The following is a 15,320-nucleotide window of genomic DNA, read 5'->3' on the forward strand; positions in this document are numbered from 1 at the left end:
GGTATTTCTTTGTGGCTTTGATTTGCACTTCCCCAATGGTAAGTGATGTTGAGCATCTTTTCCTGTGTCTATTGGCCATCTGTATGTATTCTGTTTCTGTCTTTTGCCTATTTTTAACTGGATTATTTTTTGCTTTTTGGGTTACTTTGCTACATTCTTTGCGCAACTTACTACACCTTTCACGGAACCCAATTTTATCTGTAAAATGTAGGCTCTTGTAGAGATACTCAATAGTAGTTACTATTCATTATATGATAGTAGTTGTAATTATGATGATTACTAATCTTTTTTTAAGATTTTATTTATTTATTCATGAGAGACAGAGAGAGAGAGAGGCAGAGACACAGGCAGAGGGAGAAGCAGGCTCCATGCAGGGAGCCCGACCTGGGACTCAATCCCAGGACTCCAGGATCAGGCCCTGGGCTGAACGCAGCACTAAACCTGAGCTACCCGGGCTGCCTGATGATTACTAATCTTACAAAATCATTTCTTCTTTTATTTCCCTCAGCAATCCTATCAATTTTGTAGGAGGACCACAATCCCCTAGATAATAATACTGTTGTTGAGAACTTATGCCAAATATCATAAGATTTCATAGTAGTCTACTTAGTTCTAACGACACCCTATTAATTAAGACCCCTGGAAGACTGTATTCTCCAAAAATGGCCAAAGCCATATCTCCCATCCCACAAGCTTTTCCTTCAACATGACTTCGACAGTCATTCCATTGAAAAATGAGGTCCTCTAGGACTCACTTAAGTTTGAGTAGTCTTATGACCACAGTGGAAATGATGTCATATCATTTCTGTAGTTAGGTCACAAGAGGCAATACAGTCTCTGCTTGATATCCTTGGGGCTCTCACTTTCAGAACCTATCCAAGCCATTCCTTGGTGACCCCCACATGGAGAGAAACCAATAACCAATGCCAATGCATCAGCCATGTCACTGAGCATTCTTTGAAATGGATCCTCCAGCCTCAGTCAAGCCATCCTCACTTGATGCTATGGAAAAAAGGCAAGGGGTCTCCTCCAAGTTTTGCCCAAATTACAGACTTGTGACAAAAATAAATAATTATTATTGTTTTATACAAAGGTTTTGGGCAGTCTATTTTAAAGCAATAGATAAGTTACTCAGGTACTACTACCTCCAGATTAGAAATGAGAACATTGAGATAGAGAGGGATTACTTAATTGCTAGATTGCATAGCAAGTATCTAGTGAAATACCTAACAAAATAGATTTTCTGTATCTAGGATCACAGAATTTTTTTTATCTCTTTTTTAACTTACTACTTTTATTCCATTTTCACTTTTTTATGTGGCTGTTGTATTGTTTTTTTTTTTCATTTTTTTTGCATGAATGATAAAGAGACTCCATTCTTCTAGATTTCTTCTTGAAAGCTGAGTAAAGCAGGAATGGGTCAGAGAAGGGCTGGCTGTGGCACCATTAAAATGTGAAAGCCAAGCCCACCTACTTACTCTGCGGAAACTTTGGTGGGTTGTCATTGACATCAGTCAGTGTGATCGTCACTTTGGTTGTCCCTGAGAGGCCACCCATGTGTCCACCCATGTCCTTGGCCTGGATCACCACGTGGTACTCCTCCTTGGCTTCCCTGTCCATGTTGGGAAGGGCTGTCCTGATGATACCTGGACAGGTGAGTGGGAAATATCACATCATTGATGAAATATCATTGATAACATTAAAACAACAAAAAAAAGTTCTAGGCATTGGGGAAGCAAAGAGGAATAAAACAGAACCTGCCCTCACACAAGAGTCACTTCAACATGATACTTATAATTAAGAATAGCCATACTTAAGAGCACCATATAGATAGATGTCTTTCTCAGCAAATTGTCATAATTATTAATATAGCATTACAATTTTATGTGATTTATACGTTGCATTGTAAATGCAAGTAATAACCTCACTATTCTCAGGCATAACACTTGAGGTTCCTAAAGGTTGAAATATTTGAGGGCCAGTTGCATGGATACCTATGACTAGACTCATGCTTTTGAAATGCCAGCAGAATCTTTTGAAAGTCTATCCCAGCACACAATTCTTAGAATTCAACCTAATATGGCTTACATTAGGTTAAAAGTAGGCAGCATGTATTCCATGCAATATGTTGAAATGTAATTATTAAATTTTAAAAGAGTGAGCCAAATGAGTTAAAAGTACACACAATGCTTATACAAACATTTACTGTTTGTACTCCTATCACCCATCACCGACAAAGGTGGTAAGTTAATGATCAAATTCTACATGGTCCCGGGCTATTAGCACATGATTGGGATGAAAACCACGCTCACTGAAACCTCTTGAGAACATGTCCAAGCTCTTCTTCCCTGCAGATATGGTAACATTTATAGTGGAAATAAGAAGAAAGCCTCCTGTCCCTCTCTTAGCCCTGATGTCTGTATTTCTCAGCAACACCCTTGAACTCACTGAGTCTCATGTCTGATCTGTCAAACACTTCGGTAGGTTCAAATAGGTTATTTCTAACCAGGAGTCCTTGAGAAAAATGAAGGTTGCAACTGGAATTCCTCCATCGGTTTTCAGCATCTCAAATCTGGATGCTAAAAATCTGGGTGCAATCCCACATTGATCCTTAGTTAATCTGGAAAGGCTAAACAGCAAATGCCTTTGATGGAATCATAGCAAGTAACCCCATAGGTTGCGTTCTGAAGCAAAGTGGCTACAAATAAATAATAACAGAGGTCAATGGAAATTATATCCAGCAAATGGACGAAATATCTGATTGACAGGCCCTATGTATACATATTAATATATATATATTTTCATATAATTAAAGTATACCAACAAATGTGGTTTATTAGTAAATATCTTTTAAATGTATCAGGCATATTGTACAAAAAGAAAGCAGTTTGGGGGAATATATTATAGATTAGAAGTTTCACAGGATTTCAGTGTTTATTCTAAACAAAGGACCCTGGAATAAAGTTTGGGATAAATGAAGTGGAACAATTTGGTTTTGGTGGTTATATTTTTTTCACCCTTTCAATTTGCTATCTTTTTCCCGTAAGAACTGTGCAGAGCCTTCTTTCTGGATAATGCCTGTTGGGGATCTGTAAGCACAGGGGAGGAACATGCCACCGCCTAAACACATGTGAACATTATTAACACCCATTCCCAGCTCCCTGCGTGGTGGGCTGCAAAGCAAGCTTTGAGAGCTGCCAGTTTTCATCAGCCCTCAAGTTCAATGGGTCTTCACTGGGATCCACAGTTGATACTTACGAAAAAATTTAAGTATTTTAAGATATGCTCTTAAGTTTAAATTAAATTTTAAGATATGGTTTTAAAACAAAGGTTGTATTTTAAGATTGTATTTATTAAAGTGGCCTGGTGACGGAGGGGCAGAGACTATAACAAATAGAGTTCGTTGGAAGCGAACCACACCCAGGCACATGCACGCACAGTGTCTACTCCTCTCCACAATCTTATGAGGTGGCCTTTCTCATATTTGAGAAGACTGAGACTCAAGCCGGTTTAGTGAGTCAGCCTGGACTCCTTATGACGTGTCACGGGTCACAACGACATTACACGGTACCTGTCTGCGCTTCCACTGAAAAGTAGGGCTGTCCTTCCAGGATACTGTACACTAACTTGGCGCTGTTTCCGTACGTAGGATCATCGGCATCTGAAGCGGTCACCTGGATGACCGACGTTCCTTAAAAAATGAAATAAATTCATTAGCAACACCGCCTCAGTTTTTAAGTTCTATTCCAGTTTATGAAGTTCCATCTTAAAAAATTAAAAACTGAGAAAAGCCCTACAACTATGTAACATGCTCTCATTTCTCTGGGGTAGAGGTGTAAAACAATCTTCCTTTCTTCCTTCCCTCTTTCCTTCCTTAAAAACAAACAAACAAACAAAAAACCCACAAAAAAAAAAAAACAATGCCCATCACTTAAAAAATGAACTTTCTAAATTCCTAGTACATTGTGCTATGCTTAACAGTTCAAGTAATAATAAGAACATTATTGTGAAAACATTCTTAGACCCATGCAGTTGGAATGTACAGTACATCAAATAATTAAATAAAAATCTTCTCAAAGAGTATAATAAAGAATAATTAATGATGAATTGCTTTTCGTAGAAGGACAGAGAGCAGTCTTCCATCTGTAGCAGAGCAATAAATATATCATTTTATTGTTGCTCTGCATGTAATAAAATAGCTCCTAATACTACATTTTAATTAATTTATGGCTATAAATATTGCACAGAATGTTGTTCCCTGATGACATGAAAATTGCATCTTCCCACCTCTAACGGGTCTGGCATTCATTTAATAGAAACCACCCATAGACGTCGGTGGGTCCGAAGGCCAGGAAACCAGAGAAATGAAGGGAGATGAGATATTCTGTTTCTCCTGGAAAAGCCTCTCTCCTTTGCTGGTCACAAAGACTGGAGGCCCCAAGGTGCTGGGTGACAGAGTGGGGTGTGGTGCCAGAGGAAGAGAAACGGAATTGAGGGCCTTGTGCCAGGAGCTGTTTCGGGCACGTCCCGTGCGTTGTGCCAGCCTCGCTCAGCTTCGCACGTTGACATCGGCTGCATTGTGAGGAATTAGGTGTGAGAGGTCTGAACGTTTGCAATCTATCTTGCTAAGTGGATTATCGCCAGAGCCCGGAGTCTAACCCTATCCAGCAACCAAGTGAACGCAGTGTCTCTGTGACATTTGCAAGAGAGGGCGAGGTTCCATGTGGGGGGCAGGGGAGCCCGTTTACACAGCCTCTGTCAACCCTTTAATTTACTATTGTCAGTGATTTTTATGCGGTGTAAAAGTCAATCTTGCTTTTTTTCGAATTACTTTCCTGTAATTCATTATTTGTTGCAAACGGCTCTTCTGGAACTCTTCCCGTACAACCAGGCACTATTCTAGGTAGCAGGGGTCTATAAAGGGGCAGAGCCCCTGGTCTCTACATCGCGGTAGAGCTAGGGAAATCATCAAGGCTCTATGCTTCGCTTGCTTCTGGAACTCCGCTAAATCCATTACGGCTCCTTGTAATTTCTATCTCCGTAACTTAACCCTCCATACGGTTTAGATTATCCTCACTCTATAGATGACACAATGAAAACCGAGAAAGATGTGACGCCCAGGTTCACCTGGCTGGTGAGGGGCACGGCCAGGACTTCAATCTGGTACGACGACAACAGACTCTACTCTCGTAAGCCGTGGCAGAGAGCCTGGGTGTCATCCCGAAGCATCAGGAGCCCCCAGAGGTGGGGACAATGTAAATTCCTCTGGAATATTCTTCTGGATGACTGGTCTTTCCTTCTGGGTCAGTTGCCGATGCTACTGCTGTCCCCTATTTAACAATCTGGCTCATGTCTGCTTCTTTCTCATTAACATCCCTAGGTGAATACCAAGAGACTGAAGGGCTGGTCATGGCCAGGGAGGAGGAGCAAGGAGTGAGGCCTGGCCTTCATAAAAGATGAGAAGAGCCTGACTTAATCTGGAGGAGGAAAAAAACGAGAGATTCTTCTTCTTCTTCTTTTTTAATCCCGAGTTCTACCTGCAGAGTGGAAAGAGCTTAGGGTCTCAGGGTTACTTCTGCATCTAACTTTTCTTGAGCAAGTTGGTTCCTATTCTTGCTGCTTGGTTTTCTCATCTGTAAAATGGGCAGCTTGGCTCTGGTGATTCTTTCGTCCATTTGGGCTCTAAAATCTCTGATTCATATAATTGGACTCATTCCCTGATCAAAAGAGCCCTGATGATTGTCTGAAAGACAAACAAACCCTTCCATGTGTATTGAAAGACCACGACTGCACGCGTTCTATGAAGCCAAGCAAAAGCTACTGCCAGGAAAAGGTATCCAGGGGAAGAAATCATTTGGAGAAATATTCTTTAACAGTGCAGGGTGTCTTCAGGTCTGACGAAAAGATAGATCTACTTCTAAATTGTTCTAGCAGGTGGTGGCATAGTGCCATGGTTCTATGTGTATCCTGTGGCCACTTAATAGCTCAGGTGACCTGGGATGAATTAGTTGACCCGTTTGTAGCTTGGATTTCCCATCTGCAAAATATGTCAGAGGACCTACCTCACTGCAAAGAGGAATCATCGCAAAAATTAAATGCAGTGATGCCGTGTAAGTCATTAGTTAGCACGAGGCCCGCATTCAACCAGTATTGCCGACACTGGGACTCCAGCAGACATCAACGTGCACTAGTAACTGAACCACACGGCCTCGAATTCCGTAAGATCCCACACTCTTCCCCTACTCTTCACAGAAAGGGATACTAACGCTAAGATAGAGCGAACTGGATCCGAGTTACACGGTGAAGGGGCGCCCGAGCCAGGATAACAGGATCCGGTCGTGTTCTCGCCACTCGGCCACACGTCCTTGCGTTGTCTAAGTTTAGGTCTTAAAATCTCGGGTCCATTTTAAGTATTTGAAACTTCAACTACACAAATAACATTTCTTGTCGCTACGCCATAGAAGAGGCGCAGAAATTCACCTTTCCTGATTTAGGAGAAGAGGCACCCGCCCGCCCACCCACAGGGACCCCAGGCCTGTAGTTGGGGTCGGCCTCCCCTGCCCTACGCACCCACGTTGGACCTCTCAGGCACGTTCGCGTGATAGGTCTCGTGCAGGAACTCAGGAGGGTTGTCGTTAATGTCCTGGACCTTGACGATGAACTCCGATGGTGGCTCCAGCGGCCGGTTGGTGTCCCTGTCCACCGCCTGAGCCATGAGGGTGTACTGGGCTCTCTCCTCTCGGTCCAGTGTCTTGGTGGCATGAATGTTCCCTGATTTGTCATCAATCACAAAAATGGTCCCGGCTCCTTCACCTGAGAGAATGTATTTAATGTTCCCATCACCAGAGTCAATATCGGAATGAAGCTAGGGAGAGAGAAATCGAGATGGTTAATCCCGGGAGGGATGCCACGGAGAGACACAGACTCACTCGAACGCCGTCCGCTACAGGACGCTCTCCACGTCCACTCACTGACGCAGACCCACACACACGCCGTGACAGGGAGACGCTCTCACGTTTTGTACAAGTGAGCATGGAATCTTAGAGAAGCTACTTGCCTTGGCCAAGGTGGCACAGCTGGGTGCGGTGAACCCGGCGTTCAAACTTGACCTTGAGTTATTTAGATTTTAAGATCGATGCTCTCCCTCATTAATATGCACATATAACAAAGTAGATGCACGGATTCACATTCACACAAACACGCACACAAAATACATATCCACATGCACAGTAATGGGATTATTTTGGAAGAAATATATATGTGACCTAAAAATTAAAAAAACAAGCATTTATGCTATACATAAGCCTTCTCAGTCCTGCTTCCCACTTCTTGGATTTCTCTGCTCACACGCAACGGTTGTTACCAGTTTCTGCGAATCCTCTAAGACACCGGGTTTTACGCATATGCTAGGCTATGTGTACAGAGAGATGCATAAATGTCCCAGCTTATTTTTGTGCAACACGCCACTGTCCACCTCTGTTCTCCTAGAACAGTAAACTCAGGAGGCCTCTCGCACTGGAACACGTAGATCGACCTCACCCACTGGATGGAGCTGTCATCTTGCTTTAGCTGTCCTCTCCCAAAGGACACTAAGGTCGCCTTCAGGCTTCCGTTACTACAAGCAACTCATCAGTCAGACCCTCCCAGGGGACCCTCCGTGAGAGGCACGAGGCATGAGGGCCTGGGGATGTGGCCTGCCCGGAGGAAACGCCCCATCTGATCCTAGGCACTGTGCGGGTAGGATGGCTTGACAAACACACAGCTTCTTAAACGATACAGAGAACCTTAGACATCGTTAGGGGTTTTCTTCCCTCCTCTGACAAAGCCCAGGGCAACAATGGTACTTGCCTAAATCCACATTTGGCAGGACCAGGGCAAGACCCCGCTCTCCTGCCTACCTGCTTCAGAACATGGACCCAAAGACCACGTCTGACTTTCCTGTAGCAACGCTTCACCTTTCCTCGATGTCACCTCCATGTCTGAGGCTTCCATCCTCACCTAGTGCCTTGCCCTCTCTACGCCACTTGTCAGAGGAGAAAAGCATTGCTTTCACCATTTCCACAGGCTTCAAGGGTAGCCGAGTGGCTAGGAAGCCCTTGATTCTACCCCCACGTGAGAAACCCCGGCATAAACCGAACAGCTTTGTTTGAATGGCATTGATGATAATGATAATATTTCTTATTTTCAATGACAATCTAATATGGATAGTAGAAGCAAAGCTATCTTAATATTATTATTGATGCCATTTAAATTATCATTGTTATGACACCAAGCCCAGAGAGCTCGTTCGGAATCACAAAGCGGGGTTGCACACACTGCTTTTTAAACATTTTTGTGTTGTTGTGAGTTCCCAAAAATCATCTAATTGATTTGCGGGGCCTCCGTGAAACACCACCTATGCCAGCTCGGGGACAGACCTGCGGGCACAGATCGGGAAGACCGTTTTGATTCTAGTTCACAGTCTTTCTCAGGAAAATTAAAAATAAAGACATACTTTGCTTCGGAACTTGTTAACATTTATAACAAGCTTTGTGTGGTCATGGAATAATATTTAATACGTTGCCCCTGAATAAGGCAGTTTGTGAGTAAAGTATGAGGCTGTTGAACGGCCTCCAAAGGATGAACGGAATTGCCCGGATCCGGGTCCTCTTCATAGGATTTCCACAGCCAGGGCAGGATCCCTGCTGCTGTCCCCCTGGCTTCCCCCTTCCACCCTGCGGTTTGTATTTGTCCGTTTTCTCTGCCTCAGACCTGGCAAAAGTTAGGGGCTCAGTCTTGTGAATAAGAAACAAGGAAATAAACGCTTATTTTAATGGGAGTTACTAGAAGGGACGTTTCCAGGGGCTTTCATGTAGCACATGTGAGCGTGGCCAAGTTTCTGTAACATTAAATAGATTCTAGTTCATGATGAACCAAATAACTGCAAAAAAAAAATGTAAAAACATAGCACTCAATATTTTTCTCTACTTTGTTTTCAAATCTGGAAGTTGGATATCAATTCCTTCTTTTTCTCCCTCCAACAAAGATGACCTATACAACTGACAACGGTATTTATTAGGTTCGACACAAAAAGCAGTTTGGGAAACCATTCAATCCTATCAGGGGACCCCGTTGCTGCGGCACACACAGCCAACTGCTAACGCCAAAGACTGATGGTGTCCCCTCTGCAGAGCACAGCGGGGCACAGGCTGTGTTTCCTGCAGGAAATCTGAACGTCCGTCGCTTGCCAAAGTCTACTTTTCCAGAGCATCGTAAAGCACTCAACCTTGAATGTTGTCAACTCAAAGGTCATCCCGTCTACTCCTGTTCACAGGGAACTATGCATCTGCATTATCTCCAAAGGAAGAGCCAGAGGATCCAGGCGCCTTTTTCTTCGAACACCATCCCATCTGACGTCTCACTCTCCGTCTCCTGTGCCTGTATTTTAAAGACCACCAACTGCTTACTTTTCTCCATGCTTTTCCCTACGCTCCCTTCCAGCAGGCATGTCAACTGCTTGCTCCACAGAGACAAGGAAAGGGTCCTCCAGGTCCTGTCCCTTCCGCAGTCCCCCACCCCGACTCGCACACTGTTCCCCATTGAGAAAGTCCCCAGGCCAAAGGTTCTACACTCTCAGAGCAAGTCAGGCATAGCTCCCACGTTGCTGGAGCTGCGCGGCTCCCCCCATGACTGAAGTCTCGTCTTCCTCTCTGGGCACACAGCCCATCTCCTCATGGAGGGAATTCACATGCCAATTATTCCCCTGGGTTCCCATTTCCCCAGACTACTTCTATTTTGGGTATAATCTTTCCATTTTGGGGGTATACTTGAATGAAATTCTCTCGGGACACGTCTGTGAAAAGGCACTTTGCCACCCGAACAACCTTATTGAGATGCTAATAGGAACCCCTTCCAAATATGTCAATTATATAAATATGCATTGCTGTTCTCATGTTAAAGAACAGCTGAAATAACCCATCGGGATATCGGAGGCCTAGCAGTTAGCATCCCGCAGATCTCCTCTTGTCCTCTCCCCCTTCACTGGATAACCTCTCATCCTTCAGGTCACACATTATCATCATGTTCCCTATGAAACCTGCCTCTAACCCTCCCAAACGTTCCTATGTACGTGTATGATTACTTCTGTTGAATTTCTTTGTCTTCCTATTCTCCTATTCTTTATTTTAGGGGTGTGTGTGTGTGTGTGTTTTAATTCCTTAGGTAAGTGTGTCTTTTCCACTGGTCTCTGAACTCTTTGAAGTCAGGGATATTTTATCCCTAGTTTTGCCATTTGCCCACCTCTTCCCCACAGCTCAGTAGGCTTTCATTCTCATGTAGATGATCACCTATCTCCTTGAGGTTAAGGCCGCTATCCTCTGACAAAGGGATGCACGGTTTAAAATCAATGATAACAGGTGATGAATTTGTTAGTGTATGTTGGACTGCCTGCCCTTTGCACTTTCTTGGAGGAGGTGCACAGAGAAGGCGGTCCAAGTACTGCTAGGACTCTCAAGTCACTCCAGCTGGGTGTTGCCACTCCTGAGCCAAGGCCACAAAACCCCACCCATTCTTAAGACACAGCCATTCATCTCATGGAGTATTTATTTACAAAGGCCGCCCTAAAACTGGGCTTAGTCCCAGGACCTTGGGACAAGGATGACACTGGTCCACTCCAGTGAAGGAGACGGACAAACACAGACCCATGTAATATAAGAAGGAAAGCTCTCATGAAGAGCAGGGAGGGTTCTGAGAAGGCAAGGGGGGCGGGGGTGGATAGCCTACGCTCAGGGAAATGCCCTCCGTTGGAGAATGGATAAATAAATAATGGTTTCAACTCAGTAGACTATCGTGCAGCCATTGAAAATGGAGTTTAAAGGTAGACTATTAAGTGGAAAAACAGAAGTGTTGGTAACATGGTCAACTCTATGAATTGAGAAGAAAAACAAAAGGCTGAAAGGATGTTTGAGCAATGATCTTATGATTCTTGTTGAAGCACCCTTAGTGGGTTTGCCCCCTCCTGGGAATTTTCTTTTTGGGTCATATCCTCCTATTGGCATGGCAGAGAGAGAGACAGAAGCCCTGCGGGGCAGCAGCCTTACCCTGCCCACGAGCACGGGGTCAGGCCCGGTGTACTCCTCTATCACGAAGAACTGGTTCCAGACCCAGCCTCTCTTGGAGCGCTGCAGCACCTGCCCCTCCTTGCCCTTCTCGTGGTGCCCGTGGAACGAGGGGCGCAGGTGGCTCCGCCGCTCTGTGGCCATGGCCTGGCTGTGGCACAGCACGCCCAGGCACACCAGGGCGGCTTGTAAACAGTAGTGCTCCTTCATTTTTGGTTACGTGGTAGGCACAGGAGAATGCGGCTGTCACCCCTTACACCGACCCTGTGGCGGCCTGGCCGGTGGTGGCCTCCCGGACGCGTCACGCAGACCTCTCTTGGAGCGGAAGGTCTCTGCTCACCGAGCACATCACGTCAGGGCTGCGCACTCCCCCAGTCGGCTTCTGCAGGAAGAGAGGAAGGGCAGATTAGCGGCAGGCTCCTTCCCCAACCCCTTCAATGCCACCCCATACACGGGCCACAGGAGCGCTGCCTTGGGGTACTGAGGGGGCAGGCTGAGGAAGAAACAGGCCCCCGGCTCACTCTCGCTCGCTCTCTCTCTCTCACAGCTCACCCCATGGCAGGTGGGATAAAGACACAGACAAAGAAACCCCTCGAGGTCTATACGAGGATGGACGCGTGTGTGCTGTGCAATCCAGCTGCCAAGGTCTCAGTGTCAGTTTAACCACTGACTAACTCTGGGTTTGGGGTAAGCTAACAGCTCTTTGTGCTCAGCTTGCTCATTTATGAAATGGGGATGCTAATCATACTCACTGCAAGGTTGACACGGGGATTAAATGACTTATGCCTCTAAATCCCTTAGCACAACGTCTGGTACACAGCAAGCACTCCATACTTATCTGTTATTATTATTGATCACAATTGTACTAGGGTATGTTTTCATAACAGGGAAACTCTGGGCATCACGAGAGTCCAGGAGATGAACATCTAAGGGATGGGGATTAAGGGTGGACATGGCGGAGAGTGGGGGCAGCTGTGGAGACTCCCCAAGTGCAGGGTGGCTGTGCTCCACCCTGAAGCAAGAGCTACTGTGATCAGAAGGGAGTAGATGGGAGGACCGTCCAGAGGAACAATGTGCCCCAAAGCCCGGAGCTCACCACAAGCACAGCACATCCCGACGCTGGTCAGCATGACTGGATGGTATAAGGAGAAAGGCAGCAATGGACCCTGCCAGAGAAAGGAGACTGGGGCAGATCCTGAGAAACCACCCATGATCACAAAAACATGTGTCAGTGAAATAATGGATTATCCTCATGGTGGATAAATGAATGCTATGGTATCAACTTAATGAGCAAGATTTGCTCTTGTTGGATCAAAGGTCCACCCGAGAACCTGAAGATCCTTCCTTAACCTGACAGTCTTGGAACGGATACTTTAACAGCTTTTTCCAACCACGAGACGCAATATGAAAGAGCACTCCCCACCAGCTGGTCCAAAGGCCTTGTTCCTGGCACCCAGTCATGGCTCAGCTACTCATCAGTAGAGGATGAGCCTTCCACAGCCCTCGTAGATTTCTGACCTGCAGTTACTCTGGTCTTTAATTTCTGCCTTGGGTTCCTGGACTTCTTCACTAAACCTAGTTTGCTGCTGCTGGAAACTTAATTATGTCCTTTGGAACTCCCCTGGCTTCTTCCACTCTCTTGGCACCCTGCAATCTCTTCTGGACAATTATCCTCTTCCCCTGGTGCGCCACCCAGACTTCAGCTGGAACCCTAGGTCCCAAAATCAGGCAATCCCCATTACCATGCCCGCCAGGGACAGGAGCTATTCACAGAAGATTGTTGGGCATGGAGGGTAACACTCTGGTACTAAAGATGACACCTCATTTCAGCACCAGTGAGTCTAAATGAGGTGAGCCTCTTGAGCACTGTAGAAACAAAATCATGTAATTCTTAGCTATCTAGTACTAAGGTAGTGGTGATGGGGGAGGAGAACAAAAGGGAAGGTGCATGAATCTTGGCATAGTGGCATGTACCTAGACTTGGAGGTCAGATAGACCTCGGTTAGAATACCACTTCTACATCTTACAATATAGGTGACGTTGGGCATATCAGTCAGGCATCCTGAGCCTCTAGGAGTGGTCTCATCTGAACCATGGGGAGGGCAAGTTGCTGCCCACATACGGGGCTTCATACAGAGTTGGGAATTGGACACAGCATGGGTCTCTTCCTTTCTTCCTAGAATGCCGCAATCCAAGCCCATAGGTGTCACTCAGTAGAAGGAGATGCTCTTGCCTTGCAGATGGAGATGCTCAGAAAAGGATGGTGAGGTGTTTTCTCTAAGAGAGGAATTGAGGCATAAGAGGTACATGGGGATACCATAGCCATCTGGTCTTGGTAGTCTGGAAAATAAGGGAATTGGTGAAATTCTAATTTGTTGGAGCAGGACATTTTTCTTTCTGATGGTCTTTGGCTTCGCCAAGCCAAGCCTTTCCGCTTCCTTTGTCATATAGCAAAATGTATCTAAGAGGCCACAGATGTGCAGATAATTTTGGGCGTCCATCACTGCCCCCCCCCCCCCCCGTATATTCTATAATGTATTTTGTTAGTCTCTATTCGAGGAATAGGAGTCCAATATTTGTTGGAGACAGACATCTCAGGGTATGGTAAAGGTTGTGTGGAAGAGAGAGAGAGGTTAAAAAGGCAGTGTCATCATTCAACAGCTTCGTCCTCAGACTTGGGCGTGCTAATAATACATCAAATGCTGCTTCTTGCAATCCAAACTAACTGTGTGGAAAAAAAAAAAAAAAGCACAGAGAGGGACCCAGGAGAAGTCAGATCCTAAAATGAGTCAATGTGAAGCAATAGAAAGATCCCTGGTTTAAGCCAGGAAGCCAGATATATGGTTGAGAATCTGTCAGTACCTTATCATGGGACTGCATCATTCCTGTGTTGGTACATTCTCTCCAAAATAAAGCCTTTGGGTGACATTTTCTACAAATGGCTTCCAGTTTCATATTCGTGATTGGGGCTCCAGTGAGTGATTGTTGGGGATTTCTTCTGATTCATATGCTGTCTCTTTATTAAACTGGATGCATCTTTATGATTGGAATTATACCTTATATATAATTATAGATCCAGTAACTGTGCTTTTGAAAGCAAGCCATCAGGGATGCCCGGGGGGCTCAGCGGTTGAGCGCCTGCCTTCGGCCCAGGGCGTGATCCTGGAGACCCGGGATCGAGTTCCACGTCGAGCTCCCTGCATGGAGCCTGCTTCTCCCTCTGCCTGTGTCTCTGCCCCGCCCCCCTTCTCTCTCTCTGTGTGTGTCTCTCATGAATAAATAAATAAAATCTTAGGGAAAAAAAGAAAGCCATCAATAAAAGTTGAATGTATGATCTGAACCACATACTTCAAGTGCAAACTTGATACTGCTACCATAGAATCTCAAGAAGAAACAGAAAAGACCATATGGTGCGACAGCGACAAGATCCCTGCCCATTTTACACCATGCCAAGTATTAAGTGTTCATTCACATGGTGATAAATTATTCTTGCATATAAACTGTGAAGTGTATTTGAAAGAAAGGGTTTAATTAAAGTTCATATTTCTGCACCTCTTTCTTCTGGCTGCCATTTTGCTGTAAAGCACAATTATTTCTGACACTAGAAGTGTTAAAACTAGATGACAACTTTTCTCCCTTGATAAAAAAAAAAAAAATCTAGCTTGATACTAATGAATTTAAGAGTTTCCACATGACCCAAAAACAACGAACCCATTACCAAAAAGATGAAATTTTCTACCTTCTTCTTTTGAAAAGAATAGCAAGACCAACTGGGCTCTTAAAAATAACTCATTATTTGAAAGTAATTATATGACTATATGTAATATGTAATATTATTTTAAAGATTAGTCTCAGGTATATATATATATATGATGAATTTTAAGACATAGCTTAAAAATACTCACTTTCAGAATGAAAACTCACTTAGCAAAAGCTTTCTCTAGCTACTGTTCTAATAACTTTACAAATACTAATTCAGCTATTTATTTCGATAACAAATTTATGAATAGGTACTATCAATATTCTTATTATAAAGGATGAGGAAGCTGGAGCCCAGATAAGTGAAGCAATTTGTGCAAAGCTATGCTTCTGGGAAATAGCAGAGCTGGAATTTGAACCCATGCCATCTGGCTCTGGTGTCTGTGTTCTTAATCAGTGAACAATACCAACTCCTGCTATTTGTTTCTGCCTCAATTCGTAAGGAAATGATATGGTTCCTATGCT

General features: G+C 44.6%; 1 protein-coding gene across 4 annotated transcripts in view; it reads right to left on the bottom strand.

The window, feature by feature from the left end:
- CDH11 (cadherin 11) overlaps positions 1-15,320 on the bottom strand; it is a 148,351-nt gene that overhangs the window by 34,529 nt on the left and 98,502 nt on the right. For all 4 annotated transcript variants that reach the window (XM_077885743.1, XM_077885751.1, XM_077885759.1 and 1 more), the window contains 4 exons: positions 11,079-11,478; positions 6,571-6,865; positions 3,572-3,691; positions 1,479-1,646 (listed from right to left, as the gene is read on the bottom strand). In XM_077885743.1, coding sequence (XP_077741869.1) covers positions 1,479-1,646; positions 3,572-3,691; positions 6,571-6,865; positions 11,079-11,306 — 811 coding nt within the window. In that variant the 5' untranslated portion in view covers positions 11,307-11,478. The remainder of the gene's footprint in view (positions 1-1,478; positions 1,647-3,571; positions 3,692-6,570; positions 6,866-11,078; positions 11,479-15,320) is intronic.

This window comes from Canis aureus, chromosome 3, assembly GCF_053574225.1.
Source record: "Canis aureus isolate CA01 chromosome 3, VMU_Caureus_v.1.0, whole genome shotgun sequence".
In the NCBI taxonomy this organism is placed as follows: Eukaryota; Metazoa; Chordata; class Mammalia; order Carnivora; family Canidae; genus Canis; species Canis aureus.